General features: G+C 58.9%; 1 protein-coding gene across 1 annotated transcript in view; it reads right to left on the reverse strand.

Moving 5' to 3' along the window:
- Positions 1-1,401: 1,401 nt before the first annotated feature.
- The window catches only part of EPHA10 (EPH receptor A10), a 33,809-nt gene continuing 20,561 nt past the window's right edge, over positions 1,402-14,649 (reverse strand). Inside the window, exons 7-17 of the mRNA XM_053921644.1 lie at positions 14,317-14,488; positions 11,658-11,766; positions 8,076-8,137; positions 7,802-7,927; positions 6,531-6,716; positions 6,022-6,083; positions 5,583-5,786; positions 5,132-5,281; positions 4,698-4,891; positions 3,923-4,078; positions 1,402-3,827 (exon numbers count right to left, since the gene is read on the reverse strand). Of these exons, the coding sequence (XP_053777619.1) occupies positions 3,713-3,827; positions 3,923-4,078; positions 4,698-4,891; positions 5,132-5,281; positions 5,583-5,786; positions 6,022-6,083; positions 6,531-6,716; positions 7,802-7,927; positions 8,076-8,137; positions 11,658-11,766; positions 14,317-14,488 (1,536 nt within the window). The 3' untranslated portion in view covers positions 1,402-3,712. The remainder of the gene's footprint in view (positions 3,828-3,922; positions 4,079-4,697; positions 4,892-5,131; positions 5,282-5,582; positions 5,787-6,021; positions 6,084-6,530; positions 6,717-7,801; positions 7,928-8,075; positions 8,138-11,657; positions 11,767-14,316; positions 14,489-14,649) is intronic.

Raw genomic sequence — 14,649 nt, forward strand, 5'->3', positions numbered from 1 at the left:
CGTGCATGTGATGCGTGTGCACACAACGGTGTGCACGCGTGAGGGCTCGGGCAATGTGCCAGCACTCTCAGCCCACACCCCCACTCCACCCTGGTAACCGCCTCACCCCCTTCTTCCCTTAGCCCCTCAAACTCAATCCTCTCACCTGGCTTCTGCCAGCTCAATTAAGGTCACGGCAAGGGGCTGGATTCTGTCCTCCCCAAAATTCGTATGAAGCCCTGACCGCCGATACCTCAGAACTTGACTGGATTTGGAGACACAGTGTTTACAGATGTCACCAAGCTAAAACGAGGCCATCAGGGTAGGCCAATGTGGACTGGCCGGACATGACTCGTGCCATTCTAGGAGAAAGGGGAAGTCCGGACACAGTGACGCTCACAGAGGGAAGACGATGTGCAGACACTGGCAGGAGACAGCCACCCACAAGCCAAGGGGAGAGGCCCGGAGCAGGTCCCTCCCGAAGTCCTCAGAAGGAGCAGACTCTGCCGACACCTTGGTCTCGGGCTTCCAGTCTCTAGAACTGCGGGACGACCAATTCCCGGTGTTTAACTGTCAGTGGTACTTCGTTACGGCGGCCCTGGGGAACGCACCCAGTCTCCACACACCCATACTGACAGCCACTCTCCCCCTCTTCTCACCTGGCTTCTCTGCATTTAACACCAAGACTCGCTCTTCCTCTGGCTCAGCGGCATGACTGTCCTGGCTTCTCTCACTGCTCCCTCAGCTTCTGCCTCTGCTCTTCTTCATCCAGCTGCCCCTCAGTGTCAGAGTGCCCCCACAGCTCCTCTTCCTCCACCGGCCCAGGGCGACCGCCTCCTCCCCGCGGCTTCCACCCCCACCTGCAAGCTGATGACCCTCAAAGCTCTGCCTCCCGCTCACACCTGTGCCAAGTTCCAGACCCGAGCATCCGCCCACCTCCTAGACATCTCTGCCTGTGCGTCCCACAAGGTCTCAAATCACGTCCAAAACCAAGCTAGTCATTTCCTGCCCTCGCCTCGCATCCCTGCCCAGCCTGCTACTCCCTCCCCACACTGCCTATCTCAGGAGATGGCACTGCCACCCGAGTGTTACCTCCTCTGGGAAGCCTTCTTTGGTGTACTGCTCCCAAACTGGGTGACATCCTTCTCTACACCCCCAGGCTACCTCGTGCTCGCCCCCATGGTGACCCTGACCACACTGTCCTGTGATGTTTCCTAACCCTTCCCCCCGCTACACTGGGGACCTTCGGTGGCAGCGGCAGTCTAATTAGTCTCCGGGCAGCAAGATTTCACACACGTACTCTGGAGACCCCCACCTCTGGGCAGGGGTAGGAACCCTCCCACACAAACTACTTAATGGTGAAATGACTGTCAGTGAAAGAGGCACCGTATCACAGACAAGTTTTTATTACTTTGTCCTGTGTACAGAACCCAAAATTATAAAAACATCTCCAGCACGAATCAAAGGAACCACTTTCCCAAGGGGCCTCCCCCGCCTGGGTGGGCTGGGACTGCATACTGGTACTGCGGGTTGCAGGCCCCTCCTACTGTCCAGTGAGTAAGTTCCATATAAAAATAGATCTGTAGAGGGCGCCGCGAGAGCCATCAGCTCGCATCACACTAGCACCTGTGCGGGGGCTGAGGCTGGGCCCCTCAGGACTCTGGGACCTCGCACCAGTGGAGGGAGGTCTACCCTGGACACCGAAGTCCTGCCGACGGGGGCCCCTCTGCAGAACAGCTGGTGGGGCAGGGACTTTGCCCTTTAGAGCGTGACTACTGGAGCTGATGCTCCCCCACACATAAGACGGGATGCTGGTCTTCTCACTGTGTCCTCTCCAGGCTTCCCAGGAGCAAGGGTTGGGGGCGCAGAGCCTGAAGGACACCTGGCGTGGGACCTGCTAGTCCTGTCAAAGGTGGAAGCAGTATCTGGGTCTCCCCCAGTATCTCCAGAGTCACTGAGCTGGGGTAGGTGCCCAGGAAATAGGAAGAGGGGTGGGGGGACCCTAAGGAGAGAAGAGCTGCCAGGGCCAGGCCAAAGGCACTGCTGTGAGGCACCATCCCCCACCAAGGGGTGCTCCCCAAAGATGCGCTGTGTCTTCCAGCCTCTGGGCTCCATCTCGGGTTAGCTGTTCTGCTTGGACTCCTCTTGGCCTAGGCCCTCCATCCTGGCCCGCTGACAACTTCGTCCACCCTAAAGAAAGAGCCCTCCCCTGCCTGTAAGGCCCTGTTCAACTTCCAAGTTGACTTCTCAGACAAGAAGCCTCTCCAGACACCCCTCCCCATACACAGATCAAGAGAGGGTCCAGCAGCCACCCTAGCCTACCAGCCCACAGACTCAAGGTCTCCCATGGGGCCTGGAGCCCTGTTGGGAGGTAGCCTTGGGGTGCTTCCTGGTGCCTGAGATCATCACCCCACCTGGCCTAAGCCCTCCAAGGGCCAGCTTGGTGTCTCATTCACCCCTTTCCTCCAGCCCTTGGCTCCTCCTTCCAGCCCACCCACCCCACCACAGCCAAACCCAGAGAGGCATGTCGGGAGTAGCCTGGAAAGACAGCCCCCGTGGCCCTATCCAGATCCAGCTGCCTTCCTCCTGTCCTACAAAAGCGTGGCCTCATCATCACCACTGCTTTAGGGGAGCGCTTCTGGACAAGGAACTCTGGAGCCAGCTCAGTGCACCTACTTCTGCCGAGGCCTGCAGAAGCCAGAGTGGGGAGGTGCTCTGCGGAGGCTGGGTGGTGGCCAGCAGATGGAGCGCCCACAGGGGCTCCCCTCAGGGTGGCCCTAGCTGCCCCGGGAAAGAGTGGTGGTGTCGCAGGGCGGGACCAAGGCCTCCCTCCAGAGCCAACCTCACTCCTGGGCAGGGGGTTGGGCGACCTAGTTCTAACCCGGGACTGGCCCTGGTTCCTCACTGGACCTTGGTTTTCCCCACCTGTACAGTGAGTATTGGACCAGCCAGAGAGAGAAGGTCCATCTCTGAGTCTCTCTGTCACCATCCCCCAAGGTTGGACAGCAAACTCCAGGGTCCCCCGGGGGAGAAGACATCTCCCCTCGTGTCCCTCCCAGGAGTCTGGCCAGCGAGTTTACAAAAGGAATGCAAAGGGGAGGCCAGTGGGGCCTCAGGGAGCACCAGGACCTTGTGTGGCCCCGCCACCAGGGCCCTCAGCCTGAGCTGTCAGCCCAGCGGCAAGGGAGGCAGAAACCGGCCCCTGAGCTCAGCACCACCTCTCTTCTGCCTGGGCCTCGGGACCAATGCCCAGACAGCACCAGCACCAGGAGCTGAGGACCCTGTCCCTGCAGGCCCCTCCAGGATGGGCTACCAGGCAACTGTGGTCACTGCCGGGCCCACTGACAGCCCAGCAGGGATGTGTGCTGCCTGCTGGCCCATATGTCTGCAGGATCGTGGGGCAGGTCGCAGCGCCCCAGGGGATGTGGAAGACAGAAGGGCAGGAGCCCAGTGACTTAAAGCTACGTCTTTCCTCCCCACCCAGCCCCACCTCAGTGTCTCAGACCCTGCATCTCCTCCCGCTGTTCTGTCAAGGGCCCCCTCCAGGGGGACTGAGTCAGCCAAGGTGTTCAGACTGGGGAAAGTAGGAGGAGTAGGCAGTGAAATGGGGGAAACCAGCCCCAGGTGGAGGAAGAGTGCTCACTTCCCCAAGAGTGAAGCGCAGCTTGCCCGGGGGCTTGTCAGGGCTGTGCCTGGAACCCCTGGGGTCCTGGCCTGCAAGAGCGAGGGCTGCTCACACCTGCACGCCCTGGCCCTGCAGCTGGAGCACTCGTACCCGCAGGGCACTGATCCCACTGAGGAGGGCCTCCTGATGCTCCCCCGATGAGATGCCCAGGCTCGACAGGTCCCTGCAAGGATTGACTGGTCAGACCCGGCTGGTGCAACCCCACCTTCTGCTCTCCCTCCCTCTGCCTGGACAGGGCCCCTGGGTTCCCAGACTCACTGTGCTGTCATGGCAGCCACGGCCTCCAGGCTCCCATAGCCAGCCGCAGCGAAGCTATCCTTGTAGCGGCCCAGGTCCAGGGCCTCTAGCCACGCGCCCACAGAGCCAAAGGAGGGGAAGGTGGAGAAGGCACGGTCCGCCAGGGGGGTGGGAGGCCTGGGGCAGAGGAGCAGTGGCCAGTCAACAGCAGGGATCTGGTGCCCAGACCTGGTCCCTCTCCTGAGGACAGGCCAGCTGTGAAAGGACAGGAGGCCGGGAGGCAACTGGGCCCCCGGGCAGACCTGGCTCACACGGGCGCTACGTGTTCTTGGAGCAGGTGCGTGCTCGGCGCACACAGGCAGGTGGGGAGCAGGTTGCACCTGAGCCAGTGAAAGGTACCGGGGGTGTCTGGAACAGTCTGGGGGCGGGACATACCTAGGGACAGCTTGGGAGGCAACCTGTAATTTGGGACAACTCATACTAATTTCACTTATCTTATTTACTGGAACTACAAATTAGTTAGGACTATAACCACATATATTTATCCAACGGTCCCTGTACCTGAGATATATGAGCAAAATCCAGGACAAGCAAAAGTGGCTGAGATGGATGGAAGGTTCCATGTGCCTAAGGCAGGTGGGAGTGTTAGATCTACCTGGGGCAGCTGGTGAGCAGTCATCCCTGGACAGGTGGGGTTGGAGGGATGGGGCCGTTGTACTGGGGCATGAGGGAGGCCCCCAAGGACAGGTGAGAGGTCAGCTGTATCTGCTGTGGTGGGGGAAAGATGGGAATATACCTCGGGCAGGCGGCAGCAGCGCACTTCGGGGGTTCTGGGTCCTGCACCATCTTGCTCAGGATGCTGTGGATCTGGGAGAACCTGGGCCGCTCACCTGGGTCCTTCTGCCAGCAGTCAAGCATCAGGCGGTGCAGGGGGGAAGGGCAGTTCCTGGGGGGCGGCAGCCTGAAGCCATCCTCCACGGCCTTGATCACCTGGGCCATGGGGGTGAGGAGAGCACACAGGAGGCCTTATATCCTCCCCACACACACACTCACGCGCGTGCGTGCGCGCACACCCCCCAGGGAAGATGCGAGTGGCGGCCAGGCAGGACTAGAAACAAACCAACGGTGAAAAGGAACTGGGGGTAGAAAGTCAAGGGGCAGGGAACTGGGGGCTGAGGTCAGAGGGCAAGAGGATCAGAAGGCAAGGAGTTGGAGCCACAAGTCACTCACATCTTGGCCAGACATGTCCCAGTAGGGTCGCTCCCCAAAGGCCATCACCTCCCACATGACAACACCGAAGCTCCACACATCGCTGGCGGAGCTGAAGTGGCCAAACTGAAGCGTCTCCGGGGCAGCCCACAGTGCCGGGCTGCGGCCACTCTGTGGGCGGGCAGGCAGGTCAGGGGCAGGGAGGGACAACCCCCGTGTTCCTCTCCCCACAGGGTCCCAGATGGAGCCCCACCCGCCACCCTCCCAGCTGCACATTGGGAGAAGGGACACAGGCTGACCACAAGGTGATGTCCACACTGGCATTTATTCAGGACCAACTGGGTGGAGGGGCAGGGTGGGGGCAGCAACCTCGCCACGGCAGGGAAGGGGCCGGAAGTGGAGTGGCGGGGACTCCAGGGCAGTCTGACGGGAAACAGAGGAGCAGGCTTGCCTGGAGGAAAGGACTCCTCACCATGGTGGTGTAGACAGCCTCTGCCCGGTCCCGAGGTCCCCGCCCAAAGCCGGAAATCTTGCAGAGAAGGCCACTGCTGACCAGCACCCGGCGGGCAGCCAGGCCCCGGTGAACATAGCCCATCTCCGACAGATACTTCATGGCCGATGCCAGCCCAGGCAGCAGCCCCAGCAGCTGCCCAGCCGCCATCTGGCCCTCGTGCCGCTGAGAGAGAGGGGGAGATGGGGCCAGGGCTGCATGCCCGCTCCCCTGTGCTGTGCGACCCCAGCAAAGTCACATCACCCTCGCTAGGCTTTGGCCTGCCCTGTGACCCACCAGGTCGGCCTGGCCAGTGGGCGCCTTTTCAGGGAATGATGCTAACTCCAAGTCCCAACAAAGAGAAAAGTAAGGGGCCAAAAATAGCAAGGTCATTTCCACCCCCAGGGCCCACGCCACTTACCCTGAGGAAGCCGTCCAGGGCCCCAAGGCTCATGTACTCAGTGACAATCATCAAGGTGCTTCCTGTGCCCAGGGGTGGGGAACACACACGGCTGAGTTGTCTGCCGCCCGCTGGACACGTGCCCCCCTCCTGGGCCCTGACGTGGGCCTAGATGGCCGGCACCAAGGCCACACTCCCCTAATCGCACCACCCTCCTTCCAGGCCCAGGACCCCCATGCTGAAGGACAAAAGAGGAGGCGGACAAAGCCAAGGTTAGGAGCTGCAATACGTTTGCTAAGAAAGATCACCCAGGGTCCAAGCCATCCGTCCCACTGAGTGTCACAAGTCAGAACCGTCACTCAGGGTCAGAGGGGCCACCCTGAGTCAATGAAGAAAAGCTTGAGACCTTCCCCCCATGCTGGGCATTTAGGGGCTCCCTCTCACAGCTAAGGAAAGGGCCTCAGGGCACAGGGGCACCCCACCTCCCGCCTTGTCATCCTCACTCCATATTTGTGAAGCACTGGGCCTACCTCGGGTGACAACACCCTCCAGCCGCACCACGTGGCTGTGGTCGAACTGACCCAGGGTGAGGGCCTCGGCCAGGAAGCTGAGCCTCTGGGCATCGGAGCAACCTTCCCTCAGCGTATGCACGGCCACGGGGAGCCCCTGGCGGCCAGGGAGCTGCAGGCAGCCGCAGCAGAGCTCCCCAAACCGCCCTGTGGGAAACAGCGCCTGAGACACCCCCCTGGAGGCCGCTGCCTTGGCCGACCCAGCTGAGCGAGCTAAGGAGAGAGCAGCTTCTGGGTCATGAGCTGTTTCTGGCCTGGGGCTCAGAGCTCCTGGGTTCAGATCGTGATAAACTGAGCACCAGCAGAGGGACGTGGTTTTCCTCTCTGGTTCCCTCTGCTGCCTCAGTTTCCTGCTGTGTGAAATGAGGATTCCTCCCCGCCTGCCTCAGCAGGAGGACCCAGAGCCTTGGAGAGAGAACTTTGCATACACCAGCGTATCAGAGGCTACTGCAGCCCAGTGTGACCCAGGAGGGGTGACGAGGGCATCCATTCTGCCACACGGCCCCTTCCTGGCTCCAGCCCAGTGTCAAGGTTTAGCGTCTGGCTCCTGGTGAAAGTGGCTGCCTTCTCCAAGCCCAGGGGCCAAGGGTATGCAGACAGGAAGAAGCAAGCTGGGAGCTGACTGTAAGGGGCCGAGCACCCACTGCGAGCCAGGCCGTGTGCCGAGCCTGTGAAGCCCCCATATCAGCTTGTCTGGGGCAGATATCGGGCCCATTTCACAGATGAGAAACTGAGGCTCAGAGCAGGAGAGGGACGTGGCCCTGATCATGCAGCTACTTAGTGACAGAGCCAGGACTAAAGCTCAGGTGTGTCTGGCCCCCAGACTTGCCAAGGCCCCTCCCTACTGCCCCATGATGGCCTGGGTGAAACTTCTGCCAGCGGCAGTCCGCAGAGGCCAGCTCTGAAAGGGCCCGTGTGGAGATCTCAGTGAGACTGGGGACTGGAAGAAGGTTGGAAAGCAAGGTCACGGAGACCTCTGCCATCCCCTTACCTTGGAGCCTGGGTGGTGAAGGTGGGTTTGATGTGGAGGCGGGGCTTCCTGGGCAGAGTGGGACAGGGGTGAAGGCGGGGCTTCTAGAATGGGGGTGGGGCAGGACTTTGGGTGGAGGCAGGCTTCCAGAATCAGAGTGGGGTGGAGTGGAGGTGGCACTTCTAGAGTGGGCGGGGCTGGGGCACAGGCAGGGCACGCTCCCCCCACCCCACACACAAGGCTTCCTGGATGCCCAGCTTGCCTGCTCCAAGGCTCTTCTCCACTGTGACACTTTTCGCGTCCAGCTCCTTGGCAAACAGGTGAACAGCCTGCAGTGGGTCCCCACAGCTCTGGGGGTCCACGAACGTGCGGCGTGTTGGGACTTTGACTGGGAACACAGGGAGAGAGAGAGATGGTCCTGAGGAGGGGGCTTCCACGGCTGGAGGGTGGGGTTGTGCAATGGCAGCAAGGAAGGGGGATGAGGACTGAGGTAGAGGGGCGCCCGCCCCACCCCAAGCCAGGCCCAGACAGCTCACAGTGGAAATACAGCTCCTCCTCATCGTGGGCATCCCGACCTCCTTTGCCATAGCTGCAGGGCCTGGGGGGCAGCGGGGAGGGGTGGGGGGAGGGTGCAAAGTCATTCTTTGAGCTGGGCTGCCCCAGCCCTTCCTATTTCATCAGCACCCAGGGTGGCACCTCTTCAAAAGGTCAAGGTCTGTGCCCCAGGGGAGGGACCTTCTTGTTTTGCTGGTTTGAACCCAACACATGTAATCCTAGCGCCACGCCTAACCCCTCACCCCCATCAGCATGCCTAGGTGTTTTCACTTGGAGACACAGTACACCTTCTTGCTGCTCTGGAGGTGCCCGAATCGACACCCCTGACTTGAAGCTCTAGTTGCCCCCCCACCACACGCCACCCCGTGCCCGGCTACAGGTGAAGAAAACAGACAAGCCCCACACACAGGGGCAGCTTCTGGTCTAGCCCCTGAGAGATAACCACGGCCCACTCACAGGGCCAACAAAGGAGATAGGCTCTGCACTGTGGAACACACCACAAATGGCCCTGACCCCTTCCCCGGGGCCACTGGGATGGCGTCCTGAGGCATAGGCAGCTGTGGGACCAAAGGACTGCGTAGCAATCTACAAAGCCACAGGCTGGAATTTGGGCCCCCTGAGGCCGGGCCCTGCTGGCCCAGGTAAAGGCTTGGCTTTCATTCCTAGCGGAGGAGAGCCCCGAGGGAATTCTGAGCAGGGCAGTGCCATGACGCCATTTGCATTTCAGAAAGATCATCCCAGCTGCTGCTGTTGTCCCTGCCAGCGGTGGTGGTGGCTCAGGCTCAGGCTGTGGGGTGACCATGCAGAGGAAAGTGAGAGGACTCAGACATTTATGTGACAGGGCCACAGGGCTTGGAGACTGCTAGAAGGCAGAAAGGGAGCGGGAGAAGGTTTGCCCAGCAGAGTCGATGGTGCTACCATTTACCAAGACTGGGTGGGGGTGGGGATGAAAAGCACATCCAGACACTTGAGTTTGCACGGGGTAAGCAGGGAGGGTCACTGAGGAGGGAGCTGGATGTGTGTGTGTCTGCTCCAGACATACAAATTCGGGAGCTGTGAGACATGGGACCAGGAACAAGTCTGAGGACCCTCAACATTTAGAGACTGGGTAGGAGAGAGCGAAGCCAAGGAGATCACAGAAGAACCGCCAGAGAAGTGAAATGGAAATAAAGGGAAATTGGGGTGGTGATATCACAGGAACCAAGGAAAGAAGAGGCAGAGCAGGGGGTCCGGGGAAGGCTGGAGGAGGGGGCACTAAAGGAGATTGGGGAGAGGTGGTCCGGGTTCAATACCAGCGGGAAAGGGGAGAAGGGCTGCCTGTCACACAGGAGGAAGTGGTCACCCAGGCCAGGCTCTAACAGCCTCAGCTCTGGAACCTGACAGCACCGACCAGCTTCCCAGCTCCTCCATTCAGCAGCTGCAGGACTGAGTGGCTCACTTTTCTCTTTAATAAAGTCAGGATAACCCTGGCTGGTGTAGCTCAGTGGATTGAGCGCCAGCCTGCAAACCAAAGGGTCTCTGGTTCAATTCCCAGTCAGAGCACATGCCTGGGTTGTGGCCCAGGTCCCCAGTAGGGGGTGCACAAGAGGCAACGACAGACACATTGATGTTTCTCTCCCTCTATCCCTCTTTTCCCCTCTCTCTAAAAATAAATAAATAAAATCTTAAAAAAAAAAAAAGAGCCCCACATGCTAAGCGCTCAGTAAGTGTTAGTTTCATGTAGGGGGAGGGACATTATAAACAGTACGAGTTCCTGGGTTGTGAGAGGGAATGGGTTCAGGTCCTAGGTAGGAGGAAGGCACCCCCTCTGGAGCAAAAGGAGGGAGAGGGCAGCTGCGGAGAGAGGCAGATGTGTCGACCTGGTAGGGAGAGGGCCAGGGGCTGGAGGTGAGGTGCCGTTAGAGAGCAGGGCAGCGGGAGTGGCTGAGACAGCAAGCCCTGCGGACAGGGAGCCTGCGGGGCAAAGTAGAAGTGGCTCAATATTTGGGGCGGTGACCACTTCTTGTCAGGATATACGGGAAGCGGCGATGGAACGGAAGTGAAGGTCCTTGGGAATAAAGAAGTCAAGGAACAAAGAGGCTAGGGACTGGCACTGGTCATCCAAGCTACTCTACTCACTCAGCAGGGTGGCAGGACGTCCACAGAGGCGGGGGACATCCAGGAGAGAGGGGTGGAGATGAAGGAAAGGGAGAGAGACTGAGTGGGTGGAGGGGTGCCAGAGAAAATGAGAAGCTTCCCCTGGAAGACCCCCTTCTGGTGGGGTGAGCCAGGACAGACTAAGGAGGGTAACGGAGGGGAGGGGACTACTGCACAGAGTGAGCACCACAGAGACCTGGAGAGGAGGGGGTGTGGGTAGAGATGTTGAGGTCTGCTATACTGGGGCGCGCCTGCTGCCAGAATTTGCCCCCAGGCCCCTCAATCAGCACAGACTGGCTGGTTCTCCCCACCTCACTGCCATTTGACCTTGAGCAGGTTTTGAAATGGGCCGCCACCCCCTGGCTCACTCTGCCTGCCTAGTACATCTGTCTCCGGGCACCCCTGGGCGGCTGCTCTGGCTGGCCAAGTCTCCCGGGGAGGTGCTCCTAGCTCACCTCTCTCCCTTTTCCTCCTTCTTCCTCGCTGAGCCCCCAAACTCACGGCCAGGACGCAATGCTCTAGCTCCTGTCCGTGGCTGCTTTTCCAATAGGTCCGACGTAGGAGCCTGCCGCTCTGTGAGGAAGGAGCCTGCTCCTCCTGTCCTGCCCTCCTGACTCCCCGGCCCAGGTGGACCCTGGTCCCCTCCTCCTCAGTCACTTTCTGTGCCTCGTCCAAGGGCAGTCAGTACCAAATGAATGCTCACTGTTCCTCCAGCCTGAAGGCAGTTCCAGTGCTGAGACATGGCTCTCAGGCCTATTTCTCTCCTCTGTCCCAAACGCCAGCCCTCTGCACACAGAATTTCCAACACCTCGGGTCTTCTGAGCTCAGCCCCACCCTGGTACCTGCCTGGGGAGCCTGTGCCAGGAAGCTTCTGCTGTGCAAAAGGACTGGAATCTTCTCTGAGCCAGACTCAAAAGCCACATCTTTCCCCTTTCTCTGCCCACTCTCCTGCAAGCTTCCTTCTGCTGGGGGCTGGGGGGTTCTGATTTATAAGCCCTCCCCCCAAATCCTCCTCCCTCTAACACACATAATGCAACACAACGCCTTTCTTCCCTTTGCCCATGTTCAAGGGCCTTAGGACCCCTTGGGGGCAGGGGCTGGGGGCCTCTGAGCGCCTCAGGAGAATCCTAATCACACTGGAGCAGCCACAGCTTGATTCCATCCTCAGTGATGCCTTCTGACATTTAATGAGTTAAGGAGCTAAATCCCCTCCGTCCCAGAGCGGCTGAGCTAGCTGCAGAGCTGGCTGCCGCAGGAGCAGTGAGTGGGGGAGGGGCTGGGACTACACTAGCCATGCCTGTATCTGTACAGCAGTGTGCTCGCATGTGCAAACCTGCATGTGCACAAGTGCTGGCATAGGTACAGGTGCCTGTGAGCACAGGGACACGCCTCACCAGAGGTCAGCCAGGCTGGGACCAACCACCTACCTCCTCCAAATGGCCAGCACGCTCATCACAGAGCCCAGGACAAGGATGGCTGAGATGGTCACCACGGTGACGACCACTGCGGGGCTCTGGTCCTTGGGGCCTGAGGCAGCTGGGAGGAAAAGCAGGAGGTTGAGGCCAGCAGAGGAGCAGGCTGCTGGGTAAGTGTCCTCAGCCCACAGCAGGGTTCCCACAGCACCTCTGCCTCCCAGCAGCGGAGGGGTCGAGGCAGTCCCACCAAACCCAGCGGCACCTGGAGCTTCCTCTTCCCCTGGGGCTAGGGCGCCTCCCCTGCAGCCCAGCTCTGAGAGAGAGAGGGGCAGGGGTCTAGACGGACAAGCCTGGGACCCCCTTTTTGCCTTTCAGCTGGACAATGAGAGACTTAAGGTGGCTCTGCAGGGGGAATGGCCTCTTGTCTGAGCTCCCCAGCAAGTCTAACAAAGTAAACATCTAGTGCGCCTTACTCCATTCCAGACATTGCTCCATGTGCCTTAATGGAACGACCCTGTTTGGTCATCACAACGAGCCAGTGAGGTGTTACTGTCTCTGTTTCAGCTGAGGAAACTGACACCGAGAGAGGTTGTGTCGTTTGCTCAAGGTCACACAGCTAATAAATAAATAACCTAAAATCTGAATTGGATCCCAAAAGCCTCTGCTCTGGATTATTTAACCGAGGGAGAGGCCTAGAGGACCCCGGGCTCTCAGCCCTATCCATCCATCCATGCAACAGTACTCGCTGGCACTTGGGGAAAAGCATGAATGAGTCAGAATCCCCGCCCCAGAAGACTGTGCCAACCGCTGGGAGAGACAGAAACAAAAACTTAACCGTAGAATGAAAACAGAAACAGAGAAACAAGCAGAGCAGAGCTGAGCAGAGGAACAGCCGTTTCCTCCTAAAGCCTTCGCAGAATACAGCAAAAGTGATGGGATGTCACTTCCAACGGTAGGTTACAAGACTGTGGCTTCTGTCTGGGTGCCCTCTCATTCACTCCAGTCTCTAAAAGACTCTACTTGCGGTGTTATGAGTAGACCTATGGAGAAGCCCACGAGGCTTGCCTCCGTCAAAGAGCCGGCAAGACCCCGAGCAGCAGACAGTCTCCCCCGCAGTTAAACCCTGAGATGATGCAACCCCAGAGGACGCCTTGACGGCAGCCTTGTGAGAGACCCTGGGTTAAGCGGCATCCGGTTAAGCGGCACCCCTACCCCTGACCTACAAAAACAACCCACAATAACAAATGTTTTTTTTTCAGCTGCTAAATTTTGGGGCAATTTGTTATGGAGTATTGAAGCCTGGTCTTTCATCACAACCCTGATTTGGGGTCACACACAGCTCACTGGGAAAAAATGCTGTAAAGATTTGGAGGCCCATCCCCCTACCCCACCCTTCTCTGTCCCAGCCAGGGCCACAGCAAAGGAGGCTGGGGAGTGGAGCAGTAGCCACTAACCAAAAAAGCACCAAATGAATGGAAGTCCTTAGCCCCTGTCCCCCACCCCCACCCCCACTCACTGCAGCCAAACCCACAAGCCTTTGTTCAGGTGGCTTCCTCTATCCAAAATGCCTTCCCCGCCTGTCTCCACACATCCACATGCTCCCCAGCCTTGAAGACATGGCTCTAATCTCCTTTTGCCAGCACCTGGCTGAGGTCTGGCATAGACAGGCAGTCGAGCAAGAAGTGCTGTCTCCCTTCCCAGAACTCGAACTCCCCCAACATTTTATCTCCACCTCCCTTTGGGCTCAGAGCTCTTCCTATCTTGGATTAGACTCATGTAGCAGGTTGGAGAGAATTATTATCTTGACAGCTGGTGCCAGAATGCCTCTTCGGGGGAACTGCCTTTGTCCAGGAAAATACTTTCATGAGCTGCTTGGGATAGATAGAGGTGAGACCCCGAGGGCTGGGTTAGCAGCAGGAGAAACGACAAAAGAGGAAGCTAAATGCTCTCTCCCTGCATCCAGAAAGGGAGTTTGGGGGTGGGGGGAGAAGAGGAGCCGGGGTGGGGAGCGAAGGGGGTGGTGGTAGAGCAGCGTTTTAGGATCAGGGTGTCTGATGTTCAGCTTTTGTTCTGTTTTGGTAACGGCTTTACTGAGAGATTATTCACACACCGTCCAGTTCACCATTGACAGCGCACAATTCTCGTTTTGTTGATTGCGGCAGTCAAGCCCCTTCACAGCCCCCAAACTTCCGGGAAGTCTGTTTCATACTCTAAGGCCTCGAGGGGAAGTGACAGCGCCCCACGGCTGGGTCCACACATGGCAGAGAGAAAGACGCAGAATGGGGACAAGAATTCAGTGATCAGAGGGGGAGTGGACCACGGGACGAAAACTCCCCTCAAAGGAATAGCAGGAATCGTGGGGAGGGCACAGGATGTTTCCACAAGACATGGGACAGGTCCTGAGAGGCAGGGAGCCCCCAGCTGAGATCTGGGGTGTAGGTGCTCGTGAACCCCTGCCCCGTGAGCTCCTCCAGCACAGGCAGCCCACCTCGTTCATGTCACTGAGCAGGTATCAGTCAGTGCATTCCAAATTCACTAGTTAATTAGGTTGTCATTAAACTGTTCCGTGGGCTCCCTTCGTTACACAGATAGTCACCCCTCCAATTTGTCTCCCCGCCCCATCCTCCACCCGGCTTCTCCCTGGCCAGGTCCACCGGCAAAGGTCACTTACCCTCCCCTGGGGTCTGCACTTCAATGCTGGGGTTGAAGCTCTGGGTCTCCCAGGAGGGCCCCAGGGAAGCTGCCCGGATCTGAAAGACGTAGCGAGTTGCTGGCTTCAGGTTGGTGACAGTGACCGCAGGCGCCGCTGTCTTCACTGTGGAGTAAGTCTGCTCACTCTGACCCTGGGGAGGGACCAAGAAATGAGGCCCAGACCCAGGGCCAGAACCACGCTCCTGGGAGAGTGATGGGGGGGAAAGGAGTAGTGGGGAGGAGGGTACCCTTAGTTAGAAGAAGCTGACTCCAGTCATCCTGGGGGTTCCACAGGCTTCTTCCAAAGGATCCC

The sequence above is a fragment of the Desmodus rotundus genome, chromosome 3 (assembly GCF_022682495.2).
Source record: "Desmodus rotundus isolate HL8 chromosome 3, HLdesRot8A.1, whole genome shotgun sequence".
Taxonomy (NCBI): Eukaryota; Metazoa; Chordata; class Mammalia; order Chiroptera; family Phyllostomidae; genus Desmodus; species Desmodus rotundus.